Raw genomic sequence first — 27,806 nt, 5'->3', positions numbered from 1 at the left:
TTCCCTTTCACTTTTCACTTTCATGCATTGGAGAAGGAAATGGCAACCCACTCCAGTGTTCTTGCCTGGAGACCCCCAGGGACGGGGGAGCCTGGTGGGCTGCCGTCTATGGGGTTGCACAGAGTCGGACACGACTGAAGCGACTTAGCAGCAGCAGCAGCAGCAACAGAAGAGGGGAAAGGAGAACCCATAACTGAAGAACTGAAGGCTGGCAAAAAGCGTTTAGAGAAAGCGAGAAAGACCAGAAAAGCTGATAAAAAAAAAAAGGCTTAAGTTAGGGTAAATGGCTGCCAGATCACGGAAAGCTGGTCTTTATCCTCTCAGACAATGGGGAATTAAGGAAGTTGCTTGTGCAGAGAGTGATGTGACAGACATGGTACCGGGCAGAGTGACTTCCCCCTCCAGTAGCCTGCACACAATACGGCATTCATTATGATGCACTGTCATAACTGGTGAGTGGAGGCTGCCCTGCCAGACCATGACCTCTTGTTAGTAGGCATGGGTGCCTTCTGTACGAGAAACAGCACCCAAACTGGAGTAGGTGCTAAATATATTAAATAGTTTCAGCCATAAAACACAATGATAAAATAGAATTTAAGACTCAAAAAAAAATCACAGGGACTGAAGGAAATGTCTTATCCTATTTTCAAAACCCCCCACATACCAAGAAGATGAAATCACAAACATGCATTTATCAATATTCTCTATGCATTAAAAACAAAATTATGGAGCAAATAGATTTTTAAATCCAAGTACAATGATGTATGGGCTTCCTGGTGGCTCAGTGGTAAAGAATTTGGCTATCAAGGCAGGAGACACAAGGAGTGTGCATTCGATCCCTGGGTTGGGAAGATCCCTGGAGGAGGAAACAGCAACCCACTCCAGTATTCTTGTCTGGAGAATCCCAAGGACAGAGGAGCCTGGTGGGCTATGATCGATAGGGTCTCAAAGAGTCGGACACGACTGACCAAGCAAGACCGAGAGAGGTGATTGCATACTAGCATTTCCCCTTCAATTAAGGAGAAAAAGAAAGAAAGAAGGGAGAGAGAGAGGGAGGGAAGGAGGGAGGAAGAAAGAAAGGAAGGAGAGAGAGAGAGGGCGGGAGAGAGAAAGTACGCCAGGAAAAGGAAGGTCAATTCAGAGATGATCAATTGTAAAAGGACTTCTCCAGGTGCAGGACCTGCAGGGGCCATGAAAGGAAGGGAGATAATACATACTGTTTCAGAAGTTGACACCCGATGGGCTGTAGGGAGAAGGGCTTGATTCTAAGGTGATACAGAGATCTCAGGCTTTGGAGACAGGGAGAAGGCTGCCACGTATAAGTAAAAAAAGAATTTTTTTTAAAGTTCAAAGAGAGGAATAGCCTGAAGAGCAAGATAACGGCATGTGTTTCAGATATAGAATCAGCGGTAGGACCAAGGACTTGAAGGGCCCCTAAAGATCATCTAATCTAACACTTCATTATATGTGTAAGGGGATAGGAGCTTAAAGAGGTCAGGGGACTTGTCCTCTAAGACCCACAAGAAAAGCTAGTAAGGGAACAGACGTAGAAATGATTTTCCATGAAGGTGGGATAAGCTGTCCTTCAGGGACCAGGACTGGAGCTCTGGGTCTGGGAATCATCCAGCATGGAGGTGGTTGAAGCCAGAAGAATGGGCAGGGCTTCAGGGGGACAAAGTGTAAAGGGTGGAAGGCAGGCAGCCAAGTGCTTGGCAAATAATAGCAACAGCTAATACCCGCGCTAGTGCGTGTCAGGTACTGTTTGAAGGGCTTTGCACAGGATTATTTCATCGTCCCAAGAACTTCAAGAGGTGGGAGCTTCTAGGAAAAGGGAACGCAGGTGAGAATGCTGAGCTCTTCCATCCTGTGGCAGGAGCCTCATCTGCCCTGCTCACCACTGTGTCCCAGAGCTTGCCTGCAGGCTGTCTGGAATTTACCATTCCTATTCCTTGATGAGGTGCATCAAAGGAATTACTTCTCCAAGTTGTTGGGGCTTGTGGGTTTCTGCCAAACTGGAAGCACTTCTGTTCCCAGGATGCCAAGTCTATGACCTTCTCTGGCATTTTGTTTCTCCATCTAACACAAATACTGAGTAAATCGGTGACACTGGCTGAAGTCCCCCCCGCAAACGGCTTTCCTTTAGCTGCTGCTCTTCTCACAAGCTGTTTGCACTTGTGGGTTTCACTGGATGTCCAGGTGAACTGCCATCTCCTATAATCAATCTTAAAATGTCTTGAAGGTGGTCAACATCACGGTATTTTTTTAAAGCAGTGATTCCCAGTGTCCGTGTATCTGTCACTGATCGATAAAAACCTTCTGAGGACATTCTGACCTTTTGTTCGTTCACAGAATCTGATGGCATAACCATCCATTATTAAAAGCGGAAGCAAATTACTGTGTTGCTATAAAAAATGAAATTTTGATCAACCTTTAAGACCACAATCCAGAGAGCTGTCCCAAACAATGGACTTTTTATCTTTTATACAATGAAGTGAAGTGAAGTGAAGCCGCTTAGTCGTGTCTGACTCTTTGTGACCCCATGGACTGTAGCCTACCAGGCTCCTCTGTCCACGGGATTTTCCAGGCAATAGTACTGGAGTGGATTGCCATTACCTTCTCCAGCAGATCTTCCCGACCCAGGGATGGAAGCCAGGTGTCCTGCATTGTAGACAGACGCTTTACCGTCTGAGCCACCAGGGAAGTAATCAGAGGTTGAGAAAGAAATATAATCTAGAGTTTTAAATTTAGGTGGGACAGTGATAGACAACAGACTCTGTATGATTTCAGTACCTTTGAAAGTGAAAAATGAAAGTGTTAGTTGCTCAGTCATGTCCGATTCTTTGCGACTTCAGGACTGTAGCCCACCAGGCTCCTCTGTCTGTGGAATTCTCCAGACAAGAATACTGGAGTGAGTTGCTATTCCTTTCTCCAGGGCTTCTTCCCAACCCAGGGATCGAACCCGAGTATCCCACATTACAGGCAGATTCTTTACTGTCTGAGCCACAAGGGAAGTCGGTCAATACCTTTATATCATGAAATTTTTGCACCTTGTTTTATGTCCCTGGATATATTCCAGTGTCTCCCAGTTTACAGTCTATGGGAATTTGAATAAAATTTGTTTCCTACTATCCTGTGATTTTGTATAAATCTTAATTATGTTGAATAGGTTCACAGTGCTTTCAGGTCTACTATATCCTTTCACTTCTCTGTATAGTCATTCTACTAATTTTTGAGGGTTCAATATTGAAACTCCAACTAAAAATCTTAATTTATCTACTAAAAAATAATTGTAATATATAGTGGAATTGTATGTAATCTTGTTCTGTATTTTCCAAGTTTCCTATAAATATGTTATCATACTTCCATAACTTACATAATTTCATAACCCACTCCAGTTTTATTGCCTGGAGAATTCCATGGACAGAGGAGCCTGGTGGCTACAGTCCATGGGGTCGCAGAGTCGGACACAACTGAGCAACTACCACCTTCACACTTTCTTTCACTTCCGGCTATCTTTGATTATTTCTTTTACTTGAATCTTAGGTTCCTCTAAACACATTCTTCCTTTTCACTAGGAAATTTTTCAGAGGCGGTGGGAGCATTCTTTCCTCTAATATTTTCTAAAGAAATAATCCTTTAGGCCGTCAAAAGCTTTTTCGGCATCAACGCTGGAATTATCATGGGTAATTTGTGCAATTTACAGTCATGTAATAAACTGAAGTTTTCCTTACATTATCTGCCAAGGGCCCTTTCATGACAAATCCACTTTGATCATGGATAGATATGTCATCCCATTAGGTGATTACAGTCTTTTAGGTAACGTCAAGATAAACAACTTTGCCTTTTACTTTGGGTGCAATGCAGGTCAATGAGATTCCATTCCTGCTGATGTTCCCTTGGGCATGGGCAAAACTACTATACAGCCTGCCTCAGTTCCAAGTTAGGCATTTTCTAGTCTACTCAACTGCCATTGGCTAGTGAAGGTTTGTTAAACACTCCTTAGAATTTGTATCTAAAATCCTACAGTAAATCTCTCTCTCATAGATGATGCCTTAAGCGCTTTTCTTTTTTTGGCTGAGCCACAGGACACGTGGGATCTTAGTGCATCAGACCAGGGATTGAGACCTCACCGCCTGCAGTGGAAGTGCGGAATCTTAACCACTGGACCGCCAGGGAAGCCCTGATATTTATAGTTTTCATTGCGTCCTTGGTTTCCTTTTTATGTGGCAGCAGCTTTGAGAAACTGTGTGTGAGGTTCTGTTCATAGCAATTTCTTCTGTTGAGCCGCTAATCCCTTTTAAAACTCTCCCACTGGTTCTAACACAGTGAATTCTTCGCCTTCTCCTCCTGCCTGAAAACTGCCTCTCCATCTCTGTGGCTCCTTTGCTGCCTATGATTAATCACAGGGACCCCCACACCCGTCTTCCCTCCTATGTGTCTACACCTTCTCCTTTGGGTCCTTTCTTACTCTCACCCACGTACATGGTTCTCCAACCTCCAGTCCCAGCCCCAATCTCCTCCCTTGGGTGTCCTCTTTTCAGAAGAAAAAGTAAAGAAGTCATTACGGAAAAATGGAACTTTGTTGGACTGGTTTGCACTTTCTGTGGTTTGGTGAGTTTTTATTTTCAATCAAATATGGGGACTCTGTATGCAGCTGTGACTGTGGCCACTACAATGTCCTGGGCTCCGGATCTGCCCGGATTCCATGTCCCCGTGACTGTTCATCCCACTTCTCCTTGTTTATCTGCCCTCTTGCTCTTTCATCTGGTTTTTCCTTTGTTTTTCCCAAGGTTATACATTGCTCATTCTCCTGTTCAAATGGAACCTTGTTCTTTCACCCTTTCTTTCTTTACCTTTATTTTGTGTTGGGGTACAGCCAATTCACAAACAATGTTGTGATAATTTCAGGTGAACAGCAAAGGGACTCAGCCATCCATATACATGTATCCATTCTCTTCCAAACTCCCCTCCCATCCAGCTGCCACATAACACTGAGCAGAGTTCCATGTGCTATACAGTAGATCCTTCTAGTTTATCTATTTTAAATATTGCAATCTGTTTTTATCCAGATTCTTACTCCCTTGAGTGGGGGAAGGATTTTAATGCTAACACCTCCCCCTCTGCTTCTTCCACTTATTTGTCAGACTATTCTTTCCTCTGAACAATTAGGTGTTGGATTCTTTCCTTTGATTTGTTTTTCAAATATATTAAAAGGAATACCATTCCTAGTTCAATCTGTTTCCCTTTTTATAATACCCTGGATTTCCTTCTCTGAGGGCAGTTCTTTTTTTTTTTTTAATTGGAAGATAATTTCTTTATAATGTGCTGAAGCCAGTTCTAACTCTTCAATTTCCTTTGGTCTGGTCTCTTCTACACTGACTGGGTCATGGCTGGCACATTTAGGTCCTTTGCGCTTCCCATTTATGCATCTTCTCCGGCCACAAGACAGCAAGCAACTCCTGGCGCAGTGCACCTTTCTGCTCTGTGGCATCTCCACAGGTCCTGGGAGAAGTCTGTGCTTCTGCTCAGTACCATTGTTCTTAGATATCAGGACTTACTGGAAATGGCTTAGACATCTTCACAGGCCCACTGGTGCAGTCAGGACCCAAAGTCTTAAGTAATGAACTAAATCCCTGGTATCCTTCCAGAGAATAGCTTATGCACCAGAGGGAACAGATTCTAATGTATGCTTATTAACTGTGAAGAGAACTCTCTGGTTTCACCTCAAAATTCTTTGTGCAAGTCACATTCCGTTTAAGCTCATAGTCTGAGAAGGACAGACAACCACGTTGACTCAAGGAAGACTCACAACCTGTGGTTTTAAAGTCTTGGAATCTTCCATGACTCAAGTTCTCATTCAGCTTCCTTCCCTGAGAACAAAGAACTACTAGGAATGGGGCAACAATCACAGGTGTGGTCAAGGGTCCTTCCTCAGGAAAAGTCAACATTGCTGCTATAGAGAAGGGAATGCTGTCCCCAGAAGATACATCCAAGTTCTAAGCCCCCAGTACCTAGAATGTGACCTAGGAAGGAGGATTTTTGCAGACATAATCAATATGAGGTCATACTGGAGTAAGACAGGTCCTAATTCAATACCCCTGGTATCCTTAAAAGGAAAGAAGACACAAGTATACATATGTATATAATGGAATACTACTTGGCCATAAGAAAAAAAGAAATTTTGCAATTGCAACAATATGCTTGGACCGGAAAGGCACTGTGCACACATGGTAAGTCGCTTCAGTTGTGTCTGATTCTTTGTGACCCCATGGACTGTAGCCCACCAGGCTCCTCTGTTCCATAGGATTTTCCAGGCAAGAATACTGGAGTGGGTTGCCATTTCCTTCTCCAGGGGATCCTCTCCACCCAAGGATCGAGCCCGGGTTTCCTGCATTGTATGCGGATTCTTTACTATTAGCGCCACCTGGGAAGCCCAGAAGACATTAAGCTGAATGAAATAAGGCAGAGAAAGACAAATAGTGCATATCACTTATATGTAAGAATCTAAAAAAATAAAACAAACTAGTGGATATAAAACAATAGAAACAGACTCACAGACATAGAGAACAAAATAGTGATTACCAGTGGGGAGAGGGAAGAAGGGAGGGACCCAAGAGAGGTAAGGGATTAAGAAGCACAAACTATTATATAAAAGCAAATGAGCTACAAGGGTATTTTTACAGCAATGTATAAAATATTGGAAATATAGTCAATATTTTATAATAATTATAAATGATGTTTAACTAAAAAATTGTGCATCACTATGTTGCACACCTGAAATGTATATATTATACATCAACCGTACCTCAACTAAGAAAAGGTAAAAAAATATATATAATTAAAGGCTAAAAGAATAAAGAAAAGAAAAGACACAGACACACACAGAGGAGACCTCAATGTGAAGACAGAGACACACAGGCAGAATCCACGAGACGACAGAGGCAGAGTCAAGGAATTTCAAGGACTGTCGACAACATGGGAAGGAAAGAGATAGGCACGGAACAGGGTCTCTGCTGGAGCCTTTAGAAAGGGCACGGTGCTGTCGACTTGATTTCAGACTTTAGCCTTTTGACTCTGAAGACACCCAGCGTGTGGTCATTTGTCAGAGCGGCCTCAGGAAATGAACACAGCTGCAGTGGAGTTGGAGGTGTGGGCGCCTGCCAGCAGCAGCCACAGCCCCTTCCAGCTGTCACACCCGGATCACAGACACAGACCCAGACATCCGGTACCCAGGGTGGGGATGGGGGTGACGAGGAGGGGACTCAGAATGGACCTATTTTCATGTTGTCTCCTGCGCACGTGCATGCCACACCCGCCTGGATGGAAAAAGATCTGCTTCGGTCTCCCTGCCACATAATCCCTGTGGGATTCTTTCCAGCCTCTTCTTCTAGGAGACAGGGTCCTCTTCTTCACCCCCTGTGCTTACTCTCCAGTCCTGCAGAGATCAGCCTGATCACTTGGATCACGCGACACCAGCCTCTGGTTTCATATGCGGAGCCGATCTGCTGGAAGAGCCTCTTGGCCCCACAGCATCTGTTTGAGCCGCCCTCTCCTTCTCATCTCTCAGCAGCTGTGATCGGTGGGCCTGGGGGCAGCCCCCCCTCACAGGCCAGGCTCTCCAATAGGTACTGCTCACCCTGCCACCCTCCCCACAACTCACCCCCCGGTGGAGACCCCACACGGCCTCTAGCTTGCCTGTCTGAGTCAGGGCGGCAGGATCTGGGTTTTAGACTTCATCATGTACTGTCCTTAACAAAACTAGCAGCTTACGAGAGAGAAGGTTTAGAGCTCAAACCTCAGTACAGGCCGAGAGGTGCTCACCACCCGATGACCCAGGAGATGGAACTGATCACTTTATCACACACACAGCACGTAAACACACAGAACAAGGCTGGAAAGGATAGTGAGGCCACTCGGACCTCAGACAACAGCCATCTGCCCACTCAGGCTCTGCCAGGCTACCCTGAGCCCCAGGGGACCAGTTACTCCACATACCATGCCCATCCTGGGTGGGAAGCACCATCGAGCAGTGTTGACGAGGGAAGTAAATGAGGACCTGAGTGGGGGCCAATGGCATCTTCCCTTCCCAGGACAGGACGCGACAGGCTAGCCCCCCAGGCCTCACCTGCACTGCCCGTGGTCCCTGTCGCACTCCGGGGTGGTGGTCCCATCAGTGCCCGTCCGGGAACAATTGCAGCCTTCGCAGCCAGCCAGGGGGTGGAAGCTGAAGGAGTGCACCTCACACACGTCACACTGGGGCCTGATCGTCTGGGGAGGACACAGGCACCGCCCTGTTGTCTCCTCACAAAGGCGCCGGCCGCAGCTGCAAGCTGGCCAAGGATGAAGAGACGCGGTGTAAGGATTAGACGCCCCTGACCTCCAGCAAAACTGCACTTCCAGGGTTTCCAGAAGCTTCCAAGGGGTATCTGGGAGTAAGGTCTTGTTTTTCCTTCATTATGGCGACACTGAGTGTGGTTGACCTGAAAGGCTCCTTTCTGGGGCCAAGACCAACCACATCCAATGCTGAGGGTGGACAAGTGTGTGGACGCTGAGTGAGGCATCACTGGACCTACTGACCTCAAGGTAGACACTCTAGGGGCCTCCCCCTCACCCCCAGGCTGAGGCTGTGTGCCATTCTAACGTGAGGTCTGGCCTTCGTCATAGGGTCTGCTCCTCCCAGTCTCCCTGAAGGGCCTTCACGTCGCCCCAGGGCACTGGGCCCAAGATCAGGGGTGGGGCCTGCAGCGGGCAAAGGCTGGCCTCCACATGGGGCCTCTGCACCCCTCACACAGCCCGGGCTGCCCCTTGTCTAGGGCGGCAGGACAATTCTTAGATGAAGATCCACAGCCTCCTCAGCAAGGAGGGTGCCCTCTGACCCTGGGTCTCCTCCTACCTCGACTAAGCTTTGGTGGTTAGGCTGCAAAAACTGAAGCCTTAACCCATCCCACCAGGAAGAGGGCCGAACTGTCCAGTGTTTTGAAGCTTAAGGTTATTTCCCTTCACCTGCTTTGCCAAGGGCATGGGTCCCCTAGCCCAGGAGACACAAATGCGTCTTTTCTAGAAGCCTGCTATTCAGAATGTGGTCCCTGGACCAGCGGCATGGGAATCCTCTGAGTGGCTGCGGGAAATGTAGACTCTCAGGCCCCAGCCCAGGCCTCCTGACTCAGGATCTGCACTCTCACAGATCCCCAGGTGAGTCTCCAGCACAGTGAAACTGGACAAGCCCTGCCCTGGGTGGGCTTCATCCGCCTGCACCAGAGATGACTTTGGCCGCCCCAAATATGCACTTACGTTTGCAGTGCGGGAACCCGTAGAAGCCCGTCTGACAGCGGGTACACTGCCGCCCGATGACATGGGGCCGGCACGGGCACTGCCCGCCCTCGGGGCTGCAGGGGTGGCCGGTGGCCCCGGCGGGGTGGCACTCACAAGGCAGTGCACCCTCGTGGTAAAGGGCCACCAGGGATCTGGCAGAATTCTTACAGAATTCAGAGGCTCTCTGGGGGCTGTGGGAACAAGAACACACAGTGAGATCCTGGGAGGCATGCCCAGAAATGGTCCCACCTTCCCCTTCCCACATGCCCCACCAAGCAGTGTTTTAGGAGAGGGGCTCTAGAGTCTAGGAAAAAGTGAGAGGAAACCCCACCCCTGGACTTACAGTGGTTGACAGCCACCCACCCACCCCCATCTACTTCAGGACTCATCACAGGACTGGGGGGCCGGAACCTTTGGTGGCTGGAATAAAAGGGTGAAGATTCATCTATAGGATGAGTTGTATGGTGTATAGGTTCTATCTCAATACAGCAGTCACCAAAAAATTTATACCTGCATGTGCTATGATATACCAATTAGGATAATAATGAGGAGGAGCTGAATCGTCAGCTTTTACTGAACATGTATGTTAAAAGTTTTCCCTTCACCTCATTAACCTCATAAGCTGAAGCTCCAATACTTTGGCCCCCTGATGGTAACAGCTAACTCACTGGAAAATCCCCTGATGCTAAGAAAGATTAAAGGCAAAAGGAGAAGGGGGCGGCAGAGGATGAGATGGTTAGATAGCATCACCAACTCAATGGACATTTGAGCAAACTCCAGGAGATGGTAACGGAGAGGGCAGCCTGATGTGCTGCAGTCCATGGGGTCGCAAAGAGTTGGACACAACTTAGTGACTGAACAACGTTAACCTGACAACCACCTAACCAATTCGGCCAAAGCCCCATTTCACAGGTAAGACAACGAAGGCTCCTAGAAGTTAAGCAACATCCTTGAGGCCACAGAGCTATGGAGGGTGGGGTAGGCATTCAAATCCACAGCGGTCTGACCTCAGAGCCCTTGTTCTTCATATTATCTGTACAAGAGGTTTCCACCCTCTGGAGGCCCGGGTTCCTCAGGAAACCTACAAGGGGGCAGGGAGGAGGGGTCTGCAGGAAAGAATGACAGGAACTGATACTAAGGGCTGTTCTAGGCTCTTAGCGTCTGGGAACCCACCAAGGGAGGATAGGGAGGCCTGGCCCTTTGTAATGCTCCCCACTGATGAGAGGGCAAAGGAGAGCGGGAATCAGGGATGATGTGCCCTGCAGCAGAGGAAACCGTGTGGTATCTTTCAGGAATCCGAGTTGGCCGACAGGAAGCAACAAAGAGGAAGAGAAACCCCCAAGCAGCCTGTGAATCCCGGCTTGGGGGTGATCTGCTGAGATCAGAGTTGAAGAGGGAAATCCCGCCCAGACGGACATGATGAGATAGTACACAGGTCAGTGTGTGCTGAGGATTGGGGACTCACTACTGCTCCCTTGGGCGCTCAGAGGAGGAATACAGACCCGAGGGCCCCCCCTCCCCGTGCCTCCTGCTCTGGTCGGGAATGTGGGAGAGCCTCAGGCCTCCCATGGCTGTGCCACAAAGTGATGTGTGCGTGCTAAGTCGCTTCGGTCATGTCCAACTCTTTGCAACCCTAAGGACTCTTCTGTCCATGGAATTCTCTTGGCAAGAATACGGGAGTGGGTTGCCATGCCCTCCTCCAGGGGATCTTTTCGATCCTGGGATTGAACTCACTTCTCTTGTGTCTCCTGCATTGGCAGGCAGGTTCTTTACCCCTAGTGCCACCTAGGAAGCCCTCACACAAAGTGATACTTACTCAATATAAAAACTGTCTCCTCCACAATTGGTGACAAACTCCAATGACTTGTCCAGTGATTTTCTGTGAAGGATCTGGTAGTCGTAATTCTCTGCAGGCACCACTAGGATACGGACCTAAAGGGAAAGTGTCAGCACGTCTTTGGATTTTCAGCAGCACGGCACACCCACGGCTCCACCGTGCTTTCTCTTCACTGAGATCGTGTTACGTCGCTTCAGTCGTGTCTGACTCTTTGCAACCCCATGGACTATGGCCCACCAGGCTCCTCCATCCATGGGGAATCTCCAGGCCAGAATACTGGAGTGGGTTGCCAGATCAGTGTTCTTTATTGTTAAGTCCAAGACCACATGAAACAGAACTTACAAAAAAAGAATCACAAAGCAACCCTAACTCAGTGTTGAAGGCTCAGGCCACATTCTCCCTAGGGAAATGATAATGAGTTGGGGGACAGACCCCCTGGGGCGCCTGCTCAGAGGCGCAGCAGCCTTGGATGCTGGGCGGGGACAGGAGACAGAGACCTGTTATGATGTCAGGGCCCCGTGTGATCCATCCCTGGGATGACCCTGACTCTCCAGGGGGTGGAATTTTGTATTTTTATTTATTTATTTTTATTTTTTAGTATTTCTTTTTCTTTCATATGTATTTGGCTGTGCCAGGTCTTAGTCACAGCTCAAGGGATCTTTGATCTTTGTCGGGGCATTTGGGATCTTTTTAGTTGTAGCATGCGAACTCTCAGTTGCGGCATGTAGGAGCTAGTTCCCTGGTCAGGAATCAAACCTGAGCCCCCTGCATTGGAAGTGAGCAGTCTTAACCACTGGACCATCAGGGAAGTCCTCATTCTGTATTTTCAGAGAGTAAGCAAACTGAAACAGCAGGACCAATGGAGAGACTCATATGGTGGCTTGCCCCTGAAATGCCTATCCTATCAGATACTCTATTATGAATAATTGTGGCCCCAGTCTTTAAAAATACCACCCTGTATTCTCTGTACCCGTATAAATCACACCACACCAGTAACAAATGCTGCAGGAAATTTCAACCGTCTTTGTCAACTACTCACCCACTGACAGTTTACAGAGTCTACTGCTCTCATGTTATTCAATAAACATTGCCGAACACCATTGCCAGATGCTGTTTCAGGCACAGGGATACAAAATGTATCCCCTGTCCCTGAGATGACATCCTCAGAGAGAAAGGAGGCATGAGCAAGAATTGGAGGGTGCAGGGCAGGCCTAGACAGTGTTCACTGGCTCGCAAAGGCTTTACAGGCACTGGGTGACCATGATTCCACCAGCCAAGGTGATAAGCAGGGAACGGGGAACCTGGGGTCTATACAGGTAACAGGCTAAGCTGGAGGGACCTGTGAGCGCTCTGGCTATGGGGATGCACAGTAGATGGTCTTAGAGCTCAGGAAAGATGGGAGATGAGGTCACAGGTGTGGGTATCATTCCCACAGAGGGGTGAACAGAATCAACAGGCACAGATGATGGTATATGAAGAGGAATCTTAGAACAAGGGGTCTCAGCGTCAAGCCCAAGGGAACACTGACATGAAAGGGATGAAAGGGAAGAGAACTCATTGGAGGAGCACTGGAGAAAGCAGAGCAAGCCAAGAGAAAGTAGCTCTGGGAGCCAAAACAAGATAGTTTCAAGAACAAAGGAGTGTTCAACGCCTCAGAGAGAGACTTGTCAGATGAGAGTGAGGCAGGGCTGATGGAGACAGAGAGACAGCTCGCACGCTTCATGCAAGGGAGTTTTTTCTTCTCAGTCGCTTCTCTAGTATTCTGATTTCCCTTGATTTCAATAGCCATAGACCTTTTTTTTGCTAAAGGCAGCTGTAAAATAAAAACATTTTTCTATAAACATGGCTTCAATTCTCTGGAGGAATTACTGTCATGAGCCAGAACAGACACACAGAGCAGCTGACCAAGGCAAGCACGTAAAGAGCAAGAGAGGAAAAAGCAGAACGCACCAAAACTAAGGACTTTCCTTCTGGAATTGTCACAGTCAGGGCCACCTCCGGCTCCGCGATGTCAAACTCAACCTGATCTCCGGTGATCACTTGGTCCTGGCAGCCAAGCACATGGGGGCAAAAAAAGGCCCGGAAGACACCTGGGGGCAGAGGGAGGCAGTCCTGTCACACCCCTGCCAGGACAGGTGAGCCCCGAAACCGGCCCTGCTCCCTGTAGCTCACCTGCCTGCAGCCGTCCTCTGTCCACAGACACCTGTGCTGGGAACGTCGGATGTGCTGGTTGATAAAAATGGACAACGATGACATACCGACCTGGGCGTGGTACTAGTCCTCGAAGGGTCACCTGGTTCTAGGTGGGAAAAAAAAATCTTCTCAAGCTGTAGTTCAGTTCAGTTCAGTTAAGTCGCTCACTCGTGTCCACCTCTTTGCAACCCCATGAATCACAGCATGCCAGGCCTCCCTGTCCATCACCAACTCCCAGAGTCCACCCAAACCCATGTCCATTGAGTCAGTGATGCCATCCAACCATCTCATCCTCTGTCGTCCCCTTCTCCTCCTGCCCTCAATCTTTCCCAGCATCAGGGTCTTTTCAGATGAGTCAGCTCTTCGCATGAGGTGGCCAAAGTATTGGAGTTTCAGCTTCAGCATCAGTCCTTCCAATGAACACCCAGGACTGATCCTCTTTAGGATGGACTAGTTGGATCTCCTTGCTGGACTGAGTCTTCTCCAACACTACAGTTCAAAAGCATCAATTCTTCTGCACTTAGCTTTCTTTATAGTCCAACTCTCACATCCATACGTGACTTCTGGAAAAACCATAGCCTTGACTAGATGGACCTTTGTTGGCAAAGTAATGTCTCTGCTTTTGAATATGCTGTCTAGGTTGGTCATAACTTTCCTTCCAAGGAGTAAGCGTCTTTTAATTTCATGGCTGCAATCACCATCTGCAATGATTTTGGAGCCCAGAAAAATAAAGCCTGACACTGTTTCCACTGTTTCCCCATCTATTTCCCATAAGGTGATGGGACCGGATGTCATGATCTTCGTTTTCTGAATGTTGAGCTTTAAGCCAACTTTTTCACTCTCCTCTTTCACTTTCATCAAGAAGCTCTTTAGTTCTTCTTCACTTTCTGCCATAAGGGTGGTGTCATCTGCATATCTGAGGCTATTGATATTTCTCCTGGAAATCTTGATTCCAGCTTGTGCTTCCTCCAGCCCAGCGTTTCTCATGATGTACTCTGCATATAAATTAAATAAGTAGGGTGACAATATACAGCCTTGACGTACTCCTTTTCCTATTTGGAACCAGTCTGTTGTTCCATGTCCAGTTCTAACTGTTGCTTTCTGACCTGCATACAGATTTCCCAAGAGGAAGGTCAGGTGGTCTGGTATCCCCATCTCTTTCAGAATTTTCCACAGTTTATTGTGATCCACACAGTCAAAGGCTTTGGCATAGTCAAGAAAGCAGAAATAGATGTTTTTCTGGAACTCTCTTGCTTTTTCCATGATGCATCGGATGTTGGCAATTTGATCTCTGGTTCCTCTGCCTTTTCTAAAACCAGCTTGAACATCTGGAAGTTCATGGTTCACATATCACTGAAGCATGGCTGGGAGAATTTTAAGCATTATTTTACTAGCATGTGAGATGAATGCAATTGTGCGGTAGTTTGAGCATTCTTTGGCATTGCCTTTCTTTGGGAATGGAATGAAAACTGACCTTTTCCAGTCAAGCTGCAGAGCTATTACGGATTAGAATCACAAGATATTTCAAGAATAAAAATCAAAACAATGCAGGTATTTATCCAGTAAAGACAGGGACGTTGGAAAAGACTGAAGGCAAAAGAAGGGGGTGAGCAGCAGAGGATGAGATAAATAGCATTACCGTCTCAATAGACATGAGTCTGAGCAAACTCCATGTGGTAATAAAGGACAGGGAAGTCTGGTATGCTACAGTCTACGGGGTTGCAAAGAGTCAGACATGACTTAGTGACTGAACAACAACAATTTACCCAAGTGAAGTAAAAAACCCACATTCACACAAAGCCTTCCCTTGAATCTTTGTAGCAGCTTTATTTGTAGTCACAAACACTGGAAACCAACCACGTGACTTTCAGCTGCAGAATGGACAAGCCAACAGTGGGACAAGCATACACAAGACTGGAGGGAGTCTCATTTGGTACAATCACTTTGGGAAACTATATGTGCTTTCTACCAAACATATGATCAAGCAATTGGATTTCTAGGTACATCACAAGAGAAATGCATGCTCTGTGTGCAAAAAGCCATACGAGAATGTTCCCAGCATTCAAGCACCACTTGTAATAACCATGTAACAGAGTCAGACTCCATTTTTTTCTGTTTGATAGTTTTCAAGCTCCATCTTTCATCTTTTGCCTTTTGTCAAACAGCTGGACAAGCTGTAAGAAAGCCCAGGTGTTCATCCCTTAGCAGAGGTGGGAAGTTCAAACCCCATAAATTCTAGCCCATGAGAGAGGGAGCTCTCACCTGGACCCCCCCAACCCACTATGGCCCTGCCTAACCATAATGAAAACCAGGGTCAGACTCCAACACTCGCTCAGGCTTGAGTGTGAGCCAGGTTCTCCCCAGAAAGCCTCACCATGTGAGTAATAAGTCTTTTCAAACCTCAAAATAATAACTAAAAAACTACAAGAATAGCAACAATAAAAGATTGTCTTTCAAATGAGAGCTGGGCCTTGGAGGGTAAGTAACTTACTAAATGTCATAGACTAATTTTATAGCAAAACCAGAACTAGAACTCTACTATCGTGACTGTAATTCATTTCCCCCTACTACTCCAGGCTGCCTACCCCATATGGGATCTTATTAAATTTTCTCTCCCAAATCCTTTTATTTCCTATCTTAATGCAACATGAATTGACATGAGCCATCTCTAGGATTAAAAAGACATGTCATCAGAACAAACATTAAGTCCTGCAATTCTGTGGTTTATGATGAAAAAATGTGTGTTCCCTTCATATATTTCATCTTTGTGTTCTAGATGATTAATCAATACATGTTTATTGGGAATTTCCTGCCTACAAATTGGGGTTGCAAAAAAATCTATTAGATTTCTAAAAGTGCTTATGTTCTCATTTAAGAAGATAATTAATAAACTCAACCATGTTAAGTAGCAGTAGCCCATGCAAATATGACCTATCCTAAGATGGGTTATGAAAAATTGCCAAATGACTGTGCAGACAGAGATGCAAGAGAGAAAGAGAGCATTGGGATAGGCTGGCCACAGACAGAATTAACTGCAAGCCTCATTCCTGGGATTCTCCACAGTTGAGAGCAGAGGTGCTCAAGCTTTAGGGGCAGTCAACACCCCTTGAGGAGTCTGTTTTTAAAAAACAGATTCCTGGGCCACCCTCCAGAGTTTCTGACTCAGCAGTTCTTGGGTGAGGCTTGCAGATCTGCATTCCTAACAAGTTCCCAGGGGTTGCAGGGGGGATGCAGCTGGTTGGGGCCAGCTTTGAGAACCACCAGTTCACAAGAAACACACTCGGGATAACCCTACCTGTGGGGCCTTCAAGGTGACCCCAAGAACAGCATCGGCAGGAGGTGAAGGATCCTCGGGCAGGAGAGGGGAAGACCCACCACTTGGGACATCCAAAATTAGTGCTGTCGGAGGAGTTTCGGGGACCAGGGAGACACAGGAGGCACTGAAAAACAGAATGTTGAAAAATAACCAAAACCCAAAGAACTGTCCCTTTGAAGAGACAGACTCTAAGCATTAAAAGGACCCAGAGAAGGGCCTCTCCTCATGATCCACTGGTTAAGACTCTGCACTTCCACTGCACGGGATGCAGGTTTGACCCCTGGCTGGAGAAGTTCCATATACGACCTAGTACAGCCAAAATAATAATAATAATAATACATTTGGGACTTCCCTGGCAGTTTGGAGATTAAGACTTTAATCTGGCCAAAAAACCAAAATATAAAACAGAAGCAGTACTGTAACAAATTCAATAAAGACTTCAACAATGGTCCACATAAAAAAAAAATCTTAAAAAAAAAAAGGATCCAGAGAACCACAGGTCTGCAGAGATCTTTATACAAAGATAGTTGGTGTTCTGGATTGGCCAAGTATATCCCAGTTGCCTACCTAATACAATGAGCTCAGACCAGAAAAAAAATCTTAATTTTGAAGGAACGGAAGCTAGATGGAAACTTATTGAAACTTCCCTCTCTAGTACTAAAATTCATTGCTAAATGAGATCAATGCAATGAAACACTATTCACCTCTAAACATCAATGTTGACATAAAGCTATACAAAACCAAAGAGAACAAACAGCCATCCTTTCTTTCAGGCACTGCCAGATATTATTGTCTTGGTGGTTTCCATAAAGATGCATAAGATGTCATGACTGTGTCCCTGAAGAATTTTTGAATCTACATCCAAATAACCTTCCCCAAATCCCAATAATCATTGGTTACCTAATTCTCATAACACAGTTGTGCGATGGGTCATTATTTTCATGGTTTTTTAAATGAAGAGTCTCAGACACAGAGATTAAAGGATTGGAACAGCCTGGATCTTGGTGAGAGCTCAGAATAGAAATCAGAGTAACTCCCTTCAAGGACGAGGCTTAACCATTTCCCCCAGTTGCTACTGTGTCAGCTTCCTGATGTTATGGAATTCTGGAAAAATTGCTGGGATAAATGATTTAGCTCTTAAAAGAAAAATGCACCACCAGCTTTTAGCATCTTGGTCTGGGATCACTTCTAAAGTGAAATATAAAACATAGTCTTAAAAGCATTAAGTATCACTAAGCACAAAGAAGGGATAAAGGAAGGAAACACATTACCTTTGATTAACAAATCGCCCATAACTGGCAATGCATTTGATGTGAGGTCTCAAATATTCTGTTGAGAATTCTTCAATGGGTATGATACAAATTTGATGCTATCCAACAAATATAAGAAGGTACATGCCCGTTATCACCCAAGTCAAGGTTATGACCAAACATGCACTTCAAAGAAAACAGCTAAAAATTCATCCAGAGAAATTAAAACTATCACTTTACAGCAGTAAATATCATAGGATAGCATTCTGTATGGCATCATTACATGGACACAAGTTCTTTTTACTGTTATACAGGATCACTGATTAAATTGTTCCTGGAATAATCATATAAACAAATAAAATCATGTGAGAGTTTAAAACAACTCTGTCAGCAACTTTGGACAGTGTCTTCTCTCCTGCCCTGGGCTGATGCTGGCTCCTCAGACCCCTAGGCAGGGAGAGGGGGATGTGGTGGGCAGTTGGGGAGCCTGCTGTTCAGAAAGACGGATGCTCCTGCTATAAGTAACCCTTCTCAATAGAGGAGGACTCGTATCGCAGGCATATCTGAACTGTGTCTCCAGAGCTAGTTTCTGAGTCACCGAAGAAACTTAGTCAATAACTTAATACCACTTTTCACTGTAAATCAATAACTATAACTGGCTACATCACAAAGCCATTCAGTAACAAAAGATTTTTAACTGAACACCTACTATATGCCAGGCACTGAGACTGGGGGATCGTATGAGACCAAGATAGACATATTCCTGCCTTCATAGAGCTTTCATTCTAGCCAGCCTTGACTCTGAATGACATCTGACTATTTCAGAAAGGGCAAACTTATGTTAAAAGAAGAACTTTCAGCCCCATCACAATTTCCAAAGATGAAAAGGTTAAGATTCACTTGGCTCATTATGTTCAAAAAAGAAAGTTGTCCTTAAAAAAAGAAAAGTCTTGAGTTATATAACATATAATAATTTTTAAAAACTGAATTCCAGGTAGTTCTTAAGAGAAAGCTCAACATTTCTAATAAGTTTAAAACATATTAGAACAGGCTGGCCTGGCATTTCCCAGGTGTGATACATGCTTAATATTAGCAGTAACAGGAAGTTGCTTCATACTTAATCTTATGTTCCCTGAGACATTTATTATAAATCTGAACACCCCATTCCTAGCCCAGATCCCACTCTCTGTTTACCACAATTCTCAATACTAAAGTTATGCTATTAAAAGGGTATTTAATCTGTAAAAGCTAGCGTTTTAACTGTTAACAATATATAACTAATTAATTGAAAATACTCTTCTTGAAACAGAGCAACAATGGTCTGGAAAAAAATACCAGGTGACTGCAATCTTGAAAATTCTGAAGGAATCTGCAAAGAAGCTAACAGATATAATAAAATAGTAGAGTGGAAAGAAAATAAACAGTCCCTAATGACATTTCTTGGAGAAGGAAATGGCAACCCACTCCAGTGTTCTTGCCTGGAAAATCCCAGGGACAGGGGAGCCTAGTGGGCTGCCGTCTATGGGGTCACAGAGAGTCGGACATAACTGAAGCGACTTAGCAGCAGTAGCAATGACATTTCTATATACCAGCAATAAAAATAGACTAGGAGATATAATGACAAAAGATATTTCATTCATAATAGCAACAACAAATAAAAATGAATTAAATGGAGTTTTGTGAAACATGTCCAAATTTGATGATTGAACTTTATTGGGTGCTATAGGAAAAGGTTCCAACAAATGAAGGGGAAGACAGATTTCCAGATAGGAAAATAAACATCGTAACTCCAGCAATTCTCTGCAGGTTAACTTTATAGATGTAATACAAACCCAGCCAAAACTTCAATAAGCTTTAGAAATATATATGCTTATCAATAAAAAAAAATTTCTAAAAATCAGTGGCCAAAACAGAAGCGTACCAGAAGGAATTGGGCCATCCGGGCTCTGAGCTGAACGTCCGCATCTGCTAACAGCTCGTACATGGCGAGGCGACCCCTGCCGTCAGTCACAGCGCTGCGGCAGAGGACGCTGCAAGAAGAAACAGTTTATCTTAGCCTGGTTCCCCTGGTCTGCCTCCCACCCCTGTGGGGTGGCTGATCGTGCTTCAGTTTCTCTTGTTCATAACTGGGTCACCAACAGTGAACTTCCCTGCTGGTGGAATTGAGCACAGATGCAACCCATCTTCGGTATGGGTAAAAGAACCTTCTTTCTATGCTCTGAGCTGTACCTCTCAGGGCTGACGGCCATCACCATCTCCACTGGTTTTGTGGAATATCTGGTTTGGTCTTCTGGGAAAGAGCCCCAGGGCCAGTAAAGTCTAATCTCTATACAGTCTTCTTGGAAATTGACCAATATCGTTGGTAGTGGTGGTTTAGTTGCTAAATTGTGTCTGACTCTTGCAACCCCATGGACTGTAGCCCTCTAGGCTCCTCTGTTCATGGGATTCTCCAGGCAAGAATACTGGAGTGGGTTGCATGTCCTTCCTCTAGGGGATCTTCCTGGCTCAAGGATCGAACACTGGTCTCTTGCATTGCAGGTGGAGATAACTCTTTATCAGAGTTATCACAGCACTATTTTGGAAAGTGGTATTCCTTTGCCTTTCTTCTGGGATATTGCTTTTTAACAACACAGACCTCATTTGAGAAATGCTGGGAAAGGTTCAAACCTCAGTGGGAGAAGCTGCCATGTTGAAAGGGTCTGTCATTTGAAATAGGTCTCTATGGGTCGAATATCTTCTAATTGCACCACATTTTTAGACTCCAGTACTTGGTAGCCTGGTCACTTACACTGATCACATGACATGCAAAGTAGAGAAAAAGGGAATATTTTAAACAAGTGAAAAGATACCATGGGACTTGCTGGGAGTGGTTAAATACAATAAAAGTGATTCCTGGTCTAATGCAACACTGTCTTCAAAATCTAACAATGGAGAACTTTGGTGTTGTCACATCTGGAGTCAAAATCATCTGCAGAATATCATGCACTTCTCTCCTTAAAACACCATTCAGGAGGAGGAAAGGGCAACCCACTCCAGTATTTTTGCCTGGGAAAGCCCAAGGACAGAGGAGCCTGGAGGGCTACAGTCCATGGATTGCAAAAGAGCCAGACATGACTTAGTGACTAAACAACAACATGGCCATCTATACCAGCGTGTTATCTTTATTACAGGGAGTTAAATAATTTATTGATGAATGGGAAAGTGTTTGTTGTTCAGTCGTGCTCTGCTCTTTGCAACCCCATGGACTGTAGCTCTCCAGGCTCCTCTGTCCATGGAATTCTCCAAGCAAGAATACTGGAGTAGATAGCCAATCCCTGCTCCAGGGGATCTTCCTGACCCAGGGACTGAACCCAGGGTCTCCTGCATTGCAGGCAGATTCTTTACCATCTGAGCCACCAGAGATGCCCCTGGTGGTGAGCCTTGTTATAATATTTAAAAGAAAAATCTCATGAGAGCAAACCAGCCTGGAGAAACAGTACAATTTAGACTGCCACATTATCAAGTAGACTTTCTGAGATAATGAAAATATTCTCTATCTGCACCATCCAGAACTGTAGCTACTAACAACACATGACTATTGAGACTTGGCATGTGGCTAGTGAACCTCAGGAGCTAAACTTTTTCCTTCATTGAATTCAAACTGATTTAAACTTAGGTGGCTCAGTGGTAAAGAATCCATCAGCCAATGCAGGAAATGCAGGAGACACAGGTTCAATCCCTGGGTCAGAAAGATCCCCTGGTGGAGGAAATGGCAACCCACTCTAGCATTATTGCCTGGACAGAGGAGCCTGGCAAGCTAAGGTCTGTGGAGTTGCAAAGAGTCAGACACAACGAAGCAGAAAAACGAATGGAAACCTATTTAAATAGCCACATGTAACTGATACCGTCTGAAACAAGATACGAATAGAATAAAGGACATGGAGCTTAAAAAAAAAAAAGCCACCGCTCAGCAGAGGTCCTGAAATGATGCTTGGGACTTATATATCCCTGGGAGAGGGTCCTTCCTTTCTTTAGTTTTGAAATCACTCCTCTGCTTGGTGTAGATGTCTTAGCCTCTTCTGAGATAGTCAAGAGTCACGAAGGTCATAAGGAATGTTTCTTCCTGTCCTGAGCCATCTCCACTTTGTACCCAGTGGAGCAGGAGTCAAACCCCAATCTGGAAGGCAGAAGGGGTCAGAGAACTGAACTGAAGGGTGGGCTTGGATGGACGGGTTATGGAGAAGTCCTGCCCCAGGTCACGTGGATGACAGTCTCCCAGATTCCGATGGCAAGGTGACCCACCCATCTGGAAGTGTACATCCTGGTGGTTGCTAATGTCACCTAGAGATGAAACTAGTATTTTCATATAATGACAGAACATTCTGGAGGAACTTTGCTGGGCCATCTGGTACTCCTATTAAAAATGCAAATATAATTACATTGTTTTTTTTTTTAATCATCATCCCAGAGAAAAGGAAAGATTAGTTGTTTTTTTTTTAAGATTTTGAAAAGAATCTTTCACAGTTTATTTTTTAGGGTTGCCGAGCACGTGATATTCATTTAATAATCATTTCATTAAGTCTCATAAAATTTTCCATTCTAAGCTACCAAAAGTGACACTTTTTATAAGTTCTTTTCTTTGCATTACAGAGAGTGTCCAACTCCTCAAGTCATCTTGGGTTTGACACAAGGCATGTGAGTGCAGAGGTCACAAAATGTTCAAAGTCTTAGTGGAGAATTGGGAGGGTTCACTGTAAGGGCTTCCTAGGTGGTTCATAGTGTTAAAGAATCCATGTGCCAATGCAGGAGATCTAAGAAGCACGGGTTTGATCTCTGGGTCAGAAAGATCCCCTGGGGAAGGGAATGGCATTCTACTCCAGTATTCTTGCCTGGAGAACCCCATGGACAGAGGAGCCTGGTGGGCTACAGTCCACAGGGTTGCAAAGAGATGGACACAACTGAAGTGACTAAACAGCATGTACACTATAGTTCCCCACATGCTTTCTCAGGAGACTCTGCCTTCCAGGGCTATTTATTCTACAATTAATTCCATGGAAAACATCCTTTGCACTGATTCTCTAATCAAAGAATACTCTAAACATCTGCATACATCTTGATTCATTATGCAAAGGAAACGATTTTCAATAAATCCCCATCAGAGCTCTTGGAAGAGATGAACTTCATCAGGGTGAATTTGAGATTCCTCTGTCAAATTATTTTTCACGTGATGCTCGTCAAACATTAATGACCCCCAGTTCCTAATGGATTAATGGAGAATGTGCCAGGCACCCATGAACTCTACACAGTGTTTGAGAGAAAGGCCCTGGGTTCAGTGCCCACCATGGGGGTTACAGAAAAAAACAAAAAGGTTGTGCTGCTTCTTGTGGGTGTGAATGTGTTAGTTACTCAGTTGTGTCTGACTCTTTGTGACTCCATGGACTGTAGCCCACCAGGCTCCTCTGTCCATGGGATTCTCCAGGCAGAACACTGGGGTGGGTAGCCTATCCCTTTTCCAGGGGATCTTCCTGACTCAGGGATCAAACCTGGGTCTCCTGCATTGCAGGCAGATTCTTTACTGTCTGAGCCACAAGGGAAGCCCCTGCTTCTTGTGAATCTGAGCTAAAATGCTAAGTAGAACATGCAGCTTTTCCAGAAAATGCAATATTTTTAAGGCGCTGCCTACGGAGAAGCCTTCTAATAGCACACCAGGGGTGATTCTGGATCGCATTACTCGTCCCCTGCTGGTTCTCAAGCTCAACCTCAAAAAGGAAACAATTTCTCAAGTTGGATAAAAACAAAGTTCCCACACCTGGCCTCCTGCCTGTTCAGTTAGAGCAGACTCCCCCAGGGCAGGACACTTACCAGTACTTGCAGCTGTAGATGTCCACCCGGCCTGCCAGGTCAGCCCCGGGGCTCTGTACGTGCACTGCGGCCTCAGACAGCTGGTCTGCTTCCGTGGCGTACTCGACTATGATGACGTAGTGGCCGACCCGTGGGACCCGCAGGCGCAGGTGCAGCTCCACCTGTCGAAGAGCCCAAGATGTCGGAAAGAGGTGAGATGCACTGGATGCGTCTCCACAGGCAAAGGTGAAACTGGGGCTGAGCGGACCCCTGGAGGAGTTTTATACGTCATCATAGTAAGAAACGTGGCACTTCCCAGGTGGCGCTAGTGGTAAAGAATCCACCTGCCAATGCAGGAGACGCCAGAGACATGGGATCTTTTCCATCCCTGGGTTGGGAAGATCCCCAGAGTAGGAAATGGCAACCCACTCCAGTATTTTTGCCTGGAAAATCCCATGGACAGAGCAGCCTGGAGGACTACAGTCCATGGGACAGCCGACAGTTGGACACGACTGAGTGACAGAGCACTCAGTAAGAAATGTGGTCCTGCAGGCAGGGATCCCCGATAAAATACAGGATGCTCTGTTAAGTTTGAAATTCAGATAAACAATACATAATTATACTTTAACTACAATTCAAACCAAATGGGAGCATCCGGTATTTTTATTGTCTAAATCTGGTGACCCTACTAATAGGGGTCTCTACTCCCACTACTGAAACGGAGCAGGACTCTATGGTCCTTCCTCCCGACCATGTCCTCTGCTTGTCTTTTGTCTGTGGAAAAACTTTAGCCAAAGAATAAGTTTAATCAGAGAAGTGAGAAATGCAGAAACAATGGAAAACAGTCAAAGGTGATTTCCAAATAACCATAATGAGTCACTAAACATAGTCAAGGACTTTAAGTTCCTTCTCCAAGGCTATAGATAATATTCTGAGCTATATCCTGGGAGCTGTCTTATAGATATTGAAATCCTCACCAAGTGGAGAACTTAACTACATGAAAACCAGACCGCAGTCATGACATAAGATGCCACAACTGCAGAACTGGCCTCAAGAAATTGAAACAAATTGACCCTGGCACTGAAGATTAAATCTATTAAAACAATCAAGAAGACACTGGTCAGATTGCCAATGACCAATTTCAAGCTGACTGTCTGGGCTGACTGTGCGATTTCTGCGTGTAGCCCCCTCCCTCTCTCTATAAAAGCTCTTGCCCACTCACAGTCAGTGGGAGGAGCTGGCCTATGGACAGGAGTCTGTTCTCCCTGCCCCTCCTTTGCTGCTGCCAGCATCCAACATAAAGCAAACTTTCTTTTTCCCCCATCCTGGCCTCTCTGATGGCTTTTGAGCAGCAAGCGGCTGGACCTGGGTTTGGTATTATCATCCATATATTTGCCTTGTTTCTCAAGGCCAAAGATACTTTAAAACCTGAAGTAAAAAGGAATTTCCAATGGGTGATAAAAGGAACGAAAGTATGCCTCGATGGGCTACAAAGCTGAAAATATTCACTATCTGGTTCTTTACAGAAGAAGCATGCCCAGCCATGGCATCCCCTTGTGGTTAGGAGCCTGGAGTCTGGAATCACACTGCCTCCAGCTGTGTGACCTGGAGCAAGTTACTCAACATCTGTATGTCTCAGTATCTTCCTGTGTGAAAATGAGGATAACATAGTGCCCACCTCTTAAGATTATGAGGATTAAGTAAACTAATATGGGATGAGCTCTTCGAACTGTATCCGGCTTGTTGTAAGCCCTGTATAAGGGGCTTCCTTGGTGGTTCAGATGGTTAAAAATCTGTCTGTAATGCAGGAGATCTGGGTTCCATCCCTGGATTGGGAAGATCTCCTGCAGAAGGAAATGGCTACCCACTTCAGTATTCTTGCCTGGAGAATCCCACGGACAGAAGAACATAGTGGACTACAGTCCATGGGTTTGCAAAGAATCAGACACGACTGAGCGACTAACACACACACACACACACACTGATGTGTGTGTAATGATGATTATAATTGTGGTTATTGCTTTTTGCCATGACTTTTTTTTAACTCAGTAGTATTTGGTGTGCCATACAAACATACTTCACTCTTCTAATGTCTGCCCTTCCTCCCATTCCATAGTATGAATGTAAAGTCATTTATTTAACTAATCCCCTATTGATAGACATTTAGGTTATCTCTAATTTCTCCTAAAACATATAAGGCTATATGATCATGTATCTATATCTATATATATAAGTATATATCCATATTTATATCTATAGAAGAAAGGGAAAGTGTTAGGCGCTCAGTCATGTCTGACACTTTGTGACCCCATGGACTGTAGCCCACCAGGCTCCTCTGTCCATGGGATTCTCCAGGCAAGAATACTGGAGTGAGTAGCCATTCTCTTCTCCAGGGAATCTTCCTGACCAAGGTATCAAACTCAGGCGGATTCTTTACTGTCTGAGCCACCAGGGAAGCCCGTTTATATCTATAGCTGGATCTATATCCTTTTTCTAGTATTTCTGTAAGATTCCTAGACATGGAATTAGAATCACTAGATCAAAATGTGGTGCACATTTAATTCCCAAGTCAGTATCAGAACTACATTCCTTAAGCAGTTTAACCCACTTCCGCCCATAAGCTCAGGCCCTGTCAAGCTTCACCACACTTAATTAAAATCCTCTTGCCTCTGGTCTTCAGGAAATTCACATCTGCTGTTCCTTCCACACAGCTCTGAACCACACACCTGCTTATTTTTCACAGTGATTTTTCTATCACTTAAATAATAGAAAGACTTCCCTCCAGGAGAAAACGTAGATTATCCACACCACTTTCCCACTCGTTATACAGTGAAATATGATGCTGCCACTAGTCCACATGGAGAGGTAATTACCAACATCTCTCCCTTGGGATCTCCAGACGAGGGCTTGTCTGTCTTCACCCCACCACGAAACACACAAGGCCAATGAGCTTTCTCCCAGGAGTTATTATTGGCTGCCAGGTCTATCATAGCACTCTATTATAAATTTCTATTACTCTTCCTACTCCAAGCCATATGGGTTGGCTTTTGGAAGACTTGGTAGGGTTTTGAATACATCTGATGATAGAAATGGGTTTTGAGAAGTCAGACAAAAAATGGAAAACAGAAACCCTTCTGTTTATCAGTTATTATCTTTGAAGACTTCCCAGGTGGTGCAGTATAAAGTATCTTTCTGCCAATGCAGGAGATAAGTCTTAGCCACTAGATAAGTCTTAATCACCACATCACCAGGGAACTCCCTGGGTTTGTGTATTTACATGGGTGGTGAAGCCATTTACTTTGGGAACTCCAAAATGGAATTTGAGATCCCTCTGGGATGACAAACCTAAACAGCGTGTCGAAAAGCAGAGACATCACTCTGCCGACAAAGGTCCGTATAGTCAAGGCTATGGTCTTCCCAGTTGTCACATATGGTTGTGAGAGCTAGACCATAAAGAAGGCAGAACAAATGTAGAGCTGGAAAAGACTCCTGAAAGTCCCTTGGACAGCAAGGAGATCATACCAATCAATCTTAAAGGAGGTCAACCCTGAATATTCACTTGAAGGACTGATGCTGAACCTGAAGCTCCAGTATTTTGGCCATGCGATGTGAATAGATGACTCATCGGAAAAGTCCCTGATGCTGGGAAAGATCAAGGGCAGAAGGAGAAGAGGGCGTCAGAGGACGAGACGGCTGGATGGCATCACCGATGCGATGAACATGAACTAGGGCAAACTTTGGGAGATGGTGATGGACAGGGAGGCCTGGCGTGCTGCAGTCCATGGGGTCTCAAAGAGTCGAACACGGGTGTTGTTCAGTTGGGTGACTCAACAACAACAACAGCTGAGAAAACTAAGAGGTAATGCCATGAAGGAAGTGGGCTGTGCTACTCTGTATATACAATGGGAGGTGTGACTGCACATAGCAATCTGAGAATCATCTGTGTAGAACTGGTACCTCACACAGTAGACATGGAGAAGACTGCTTAGGGAGGGACTACAGAGTAAAAAGACAAGGGCTAAGACTGAGCCTCAAAAATTCTAACATTTAATGCCTAGACAGGAGGGTAAGCCTACAA

General features: G+C 45.3%; 1 protein-coding gene across 2 annotated transcripts in view; it reads right to left on the bottom strand.

Annotated features, from left to right (window-relative positions):
• The window catches only part of LAMA3 (laminin subunit alpha 3), a 259,558-nt gene that overhangs the window by 105,649 nt on the left and 126,103 nt on the right, over window positions 1-27,806 (bottom strand). For both annotated transcript variants that reach the window (XM_025273657.3, XM_044934824.2), the window contains 9 exons: window positions 23,750-23,910; window positions 19,830-19,938; window positions 17,930-18,027; window positions 16,638-16,782; window positions 13,322-13,448; window positions 13,100-13,239; window positions 11,129-11,244; window positions 9,292-9,503; window positions 8,126-8,330 (listed from right to left, as the gene is read on the bottom strand). In XM_025273657.3, coding sequence (XP_025129442.3) covers window positions 8,126-8,330; window positions 9,292-9,503; window positions 11,129-11,244; window positions 13,100-13,239; window positions 13,322-13,448; window positions 16,638-16,782; window positions 17,930-18,027; window positions 19,830-19,938; window positions 23,750-23,910 — 1,313 coding nt within the window. The remainder of the gene's footprint in view (window positions 1-8,125; window positions 8,331-9,291; window positions 9,504-11,128; window positions 11,245-13,099; window positions 13,240-13,321; window positions 13,449-16,637; window positions 16,783-17,929; window positions 18,028-19,829; window positions 19,939-23,749; window positions 23,911-27,806) is intronic.

This window comes from Bubalus bubalis, chromosome 22, assembly GCF_019923935.1.
Source record: "Bubalus bubalis isolate 160015118507 breed Murrah chromosome 22, NDDB_SH_1, whole genome shotgun sequence".
In the NCBI taxonomy this organism is placed as follows: domain Eukaryota; kingdom Metazoa; phylum Chordata; class Mammalia; order Artiodactyla; family Bovidae; genus Bubalus; species Bubalus bubalis.
The sequence above is the reverse complement of the archived record's forward strand: the minus strand, read 5'-3'. Positions and strand labels throughout refer to the sequence as shown.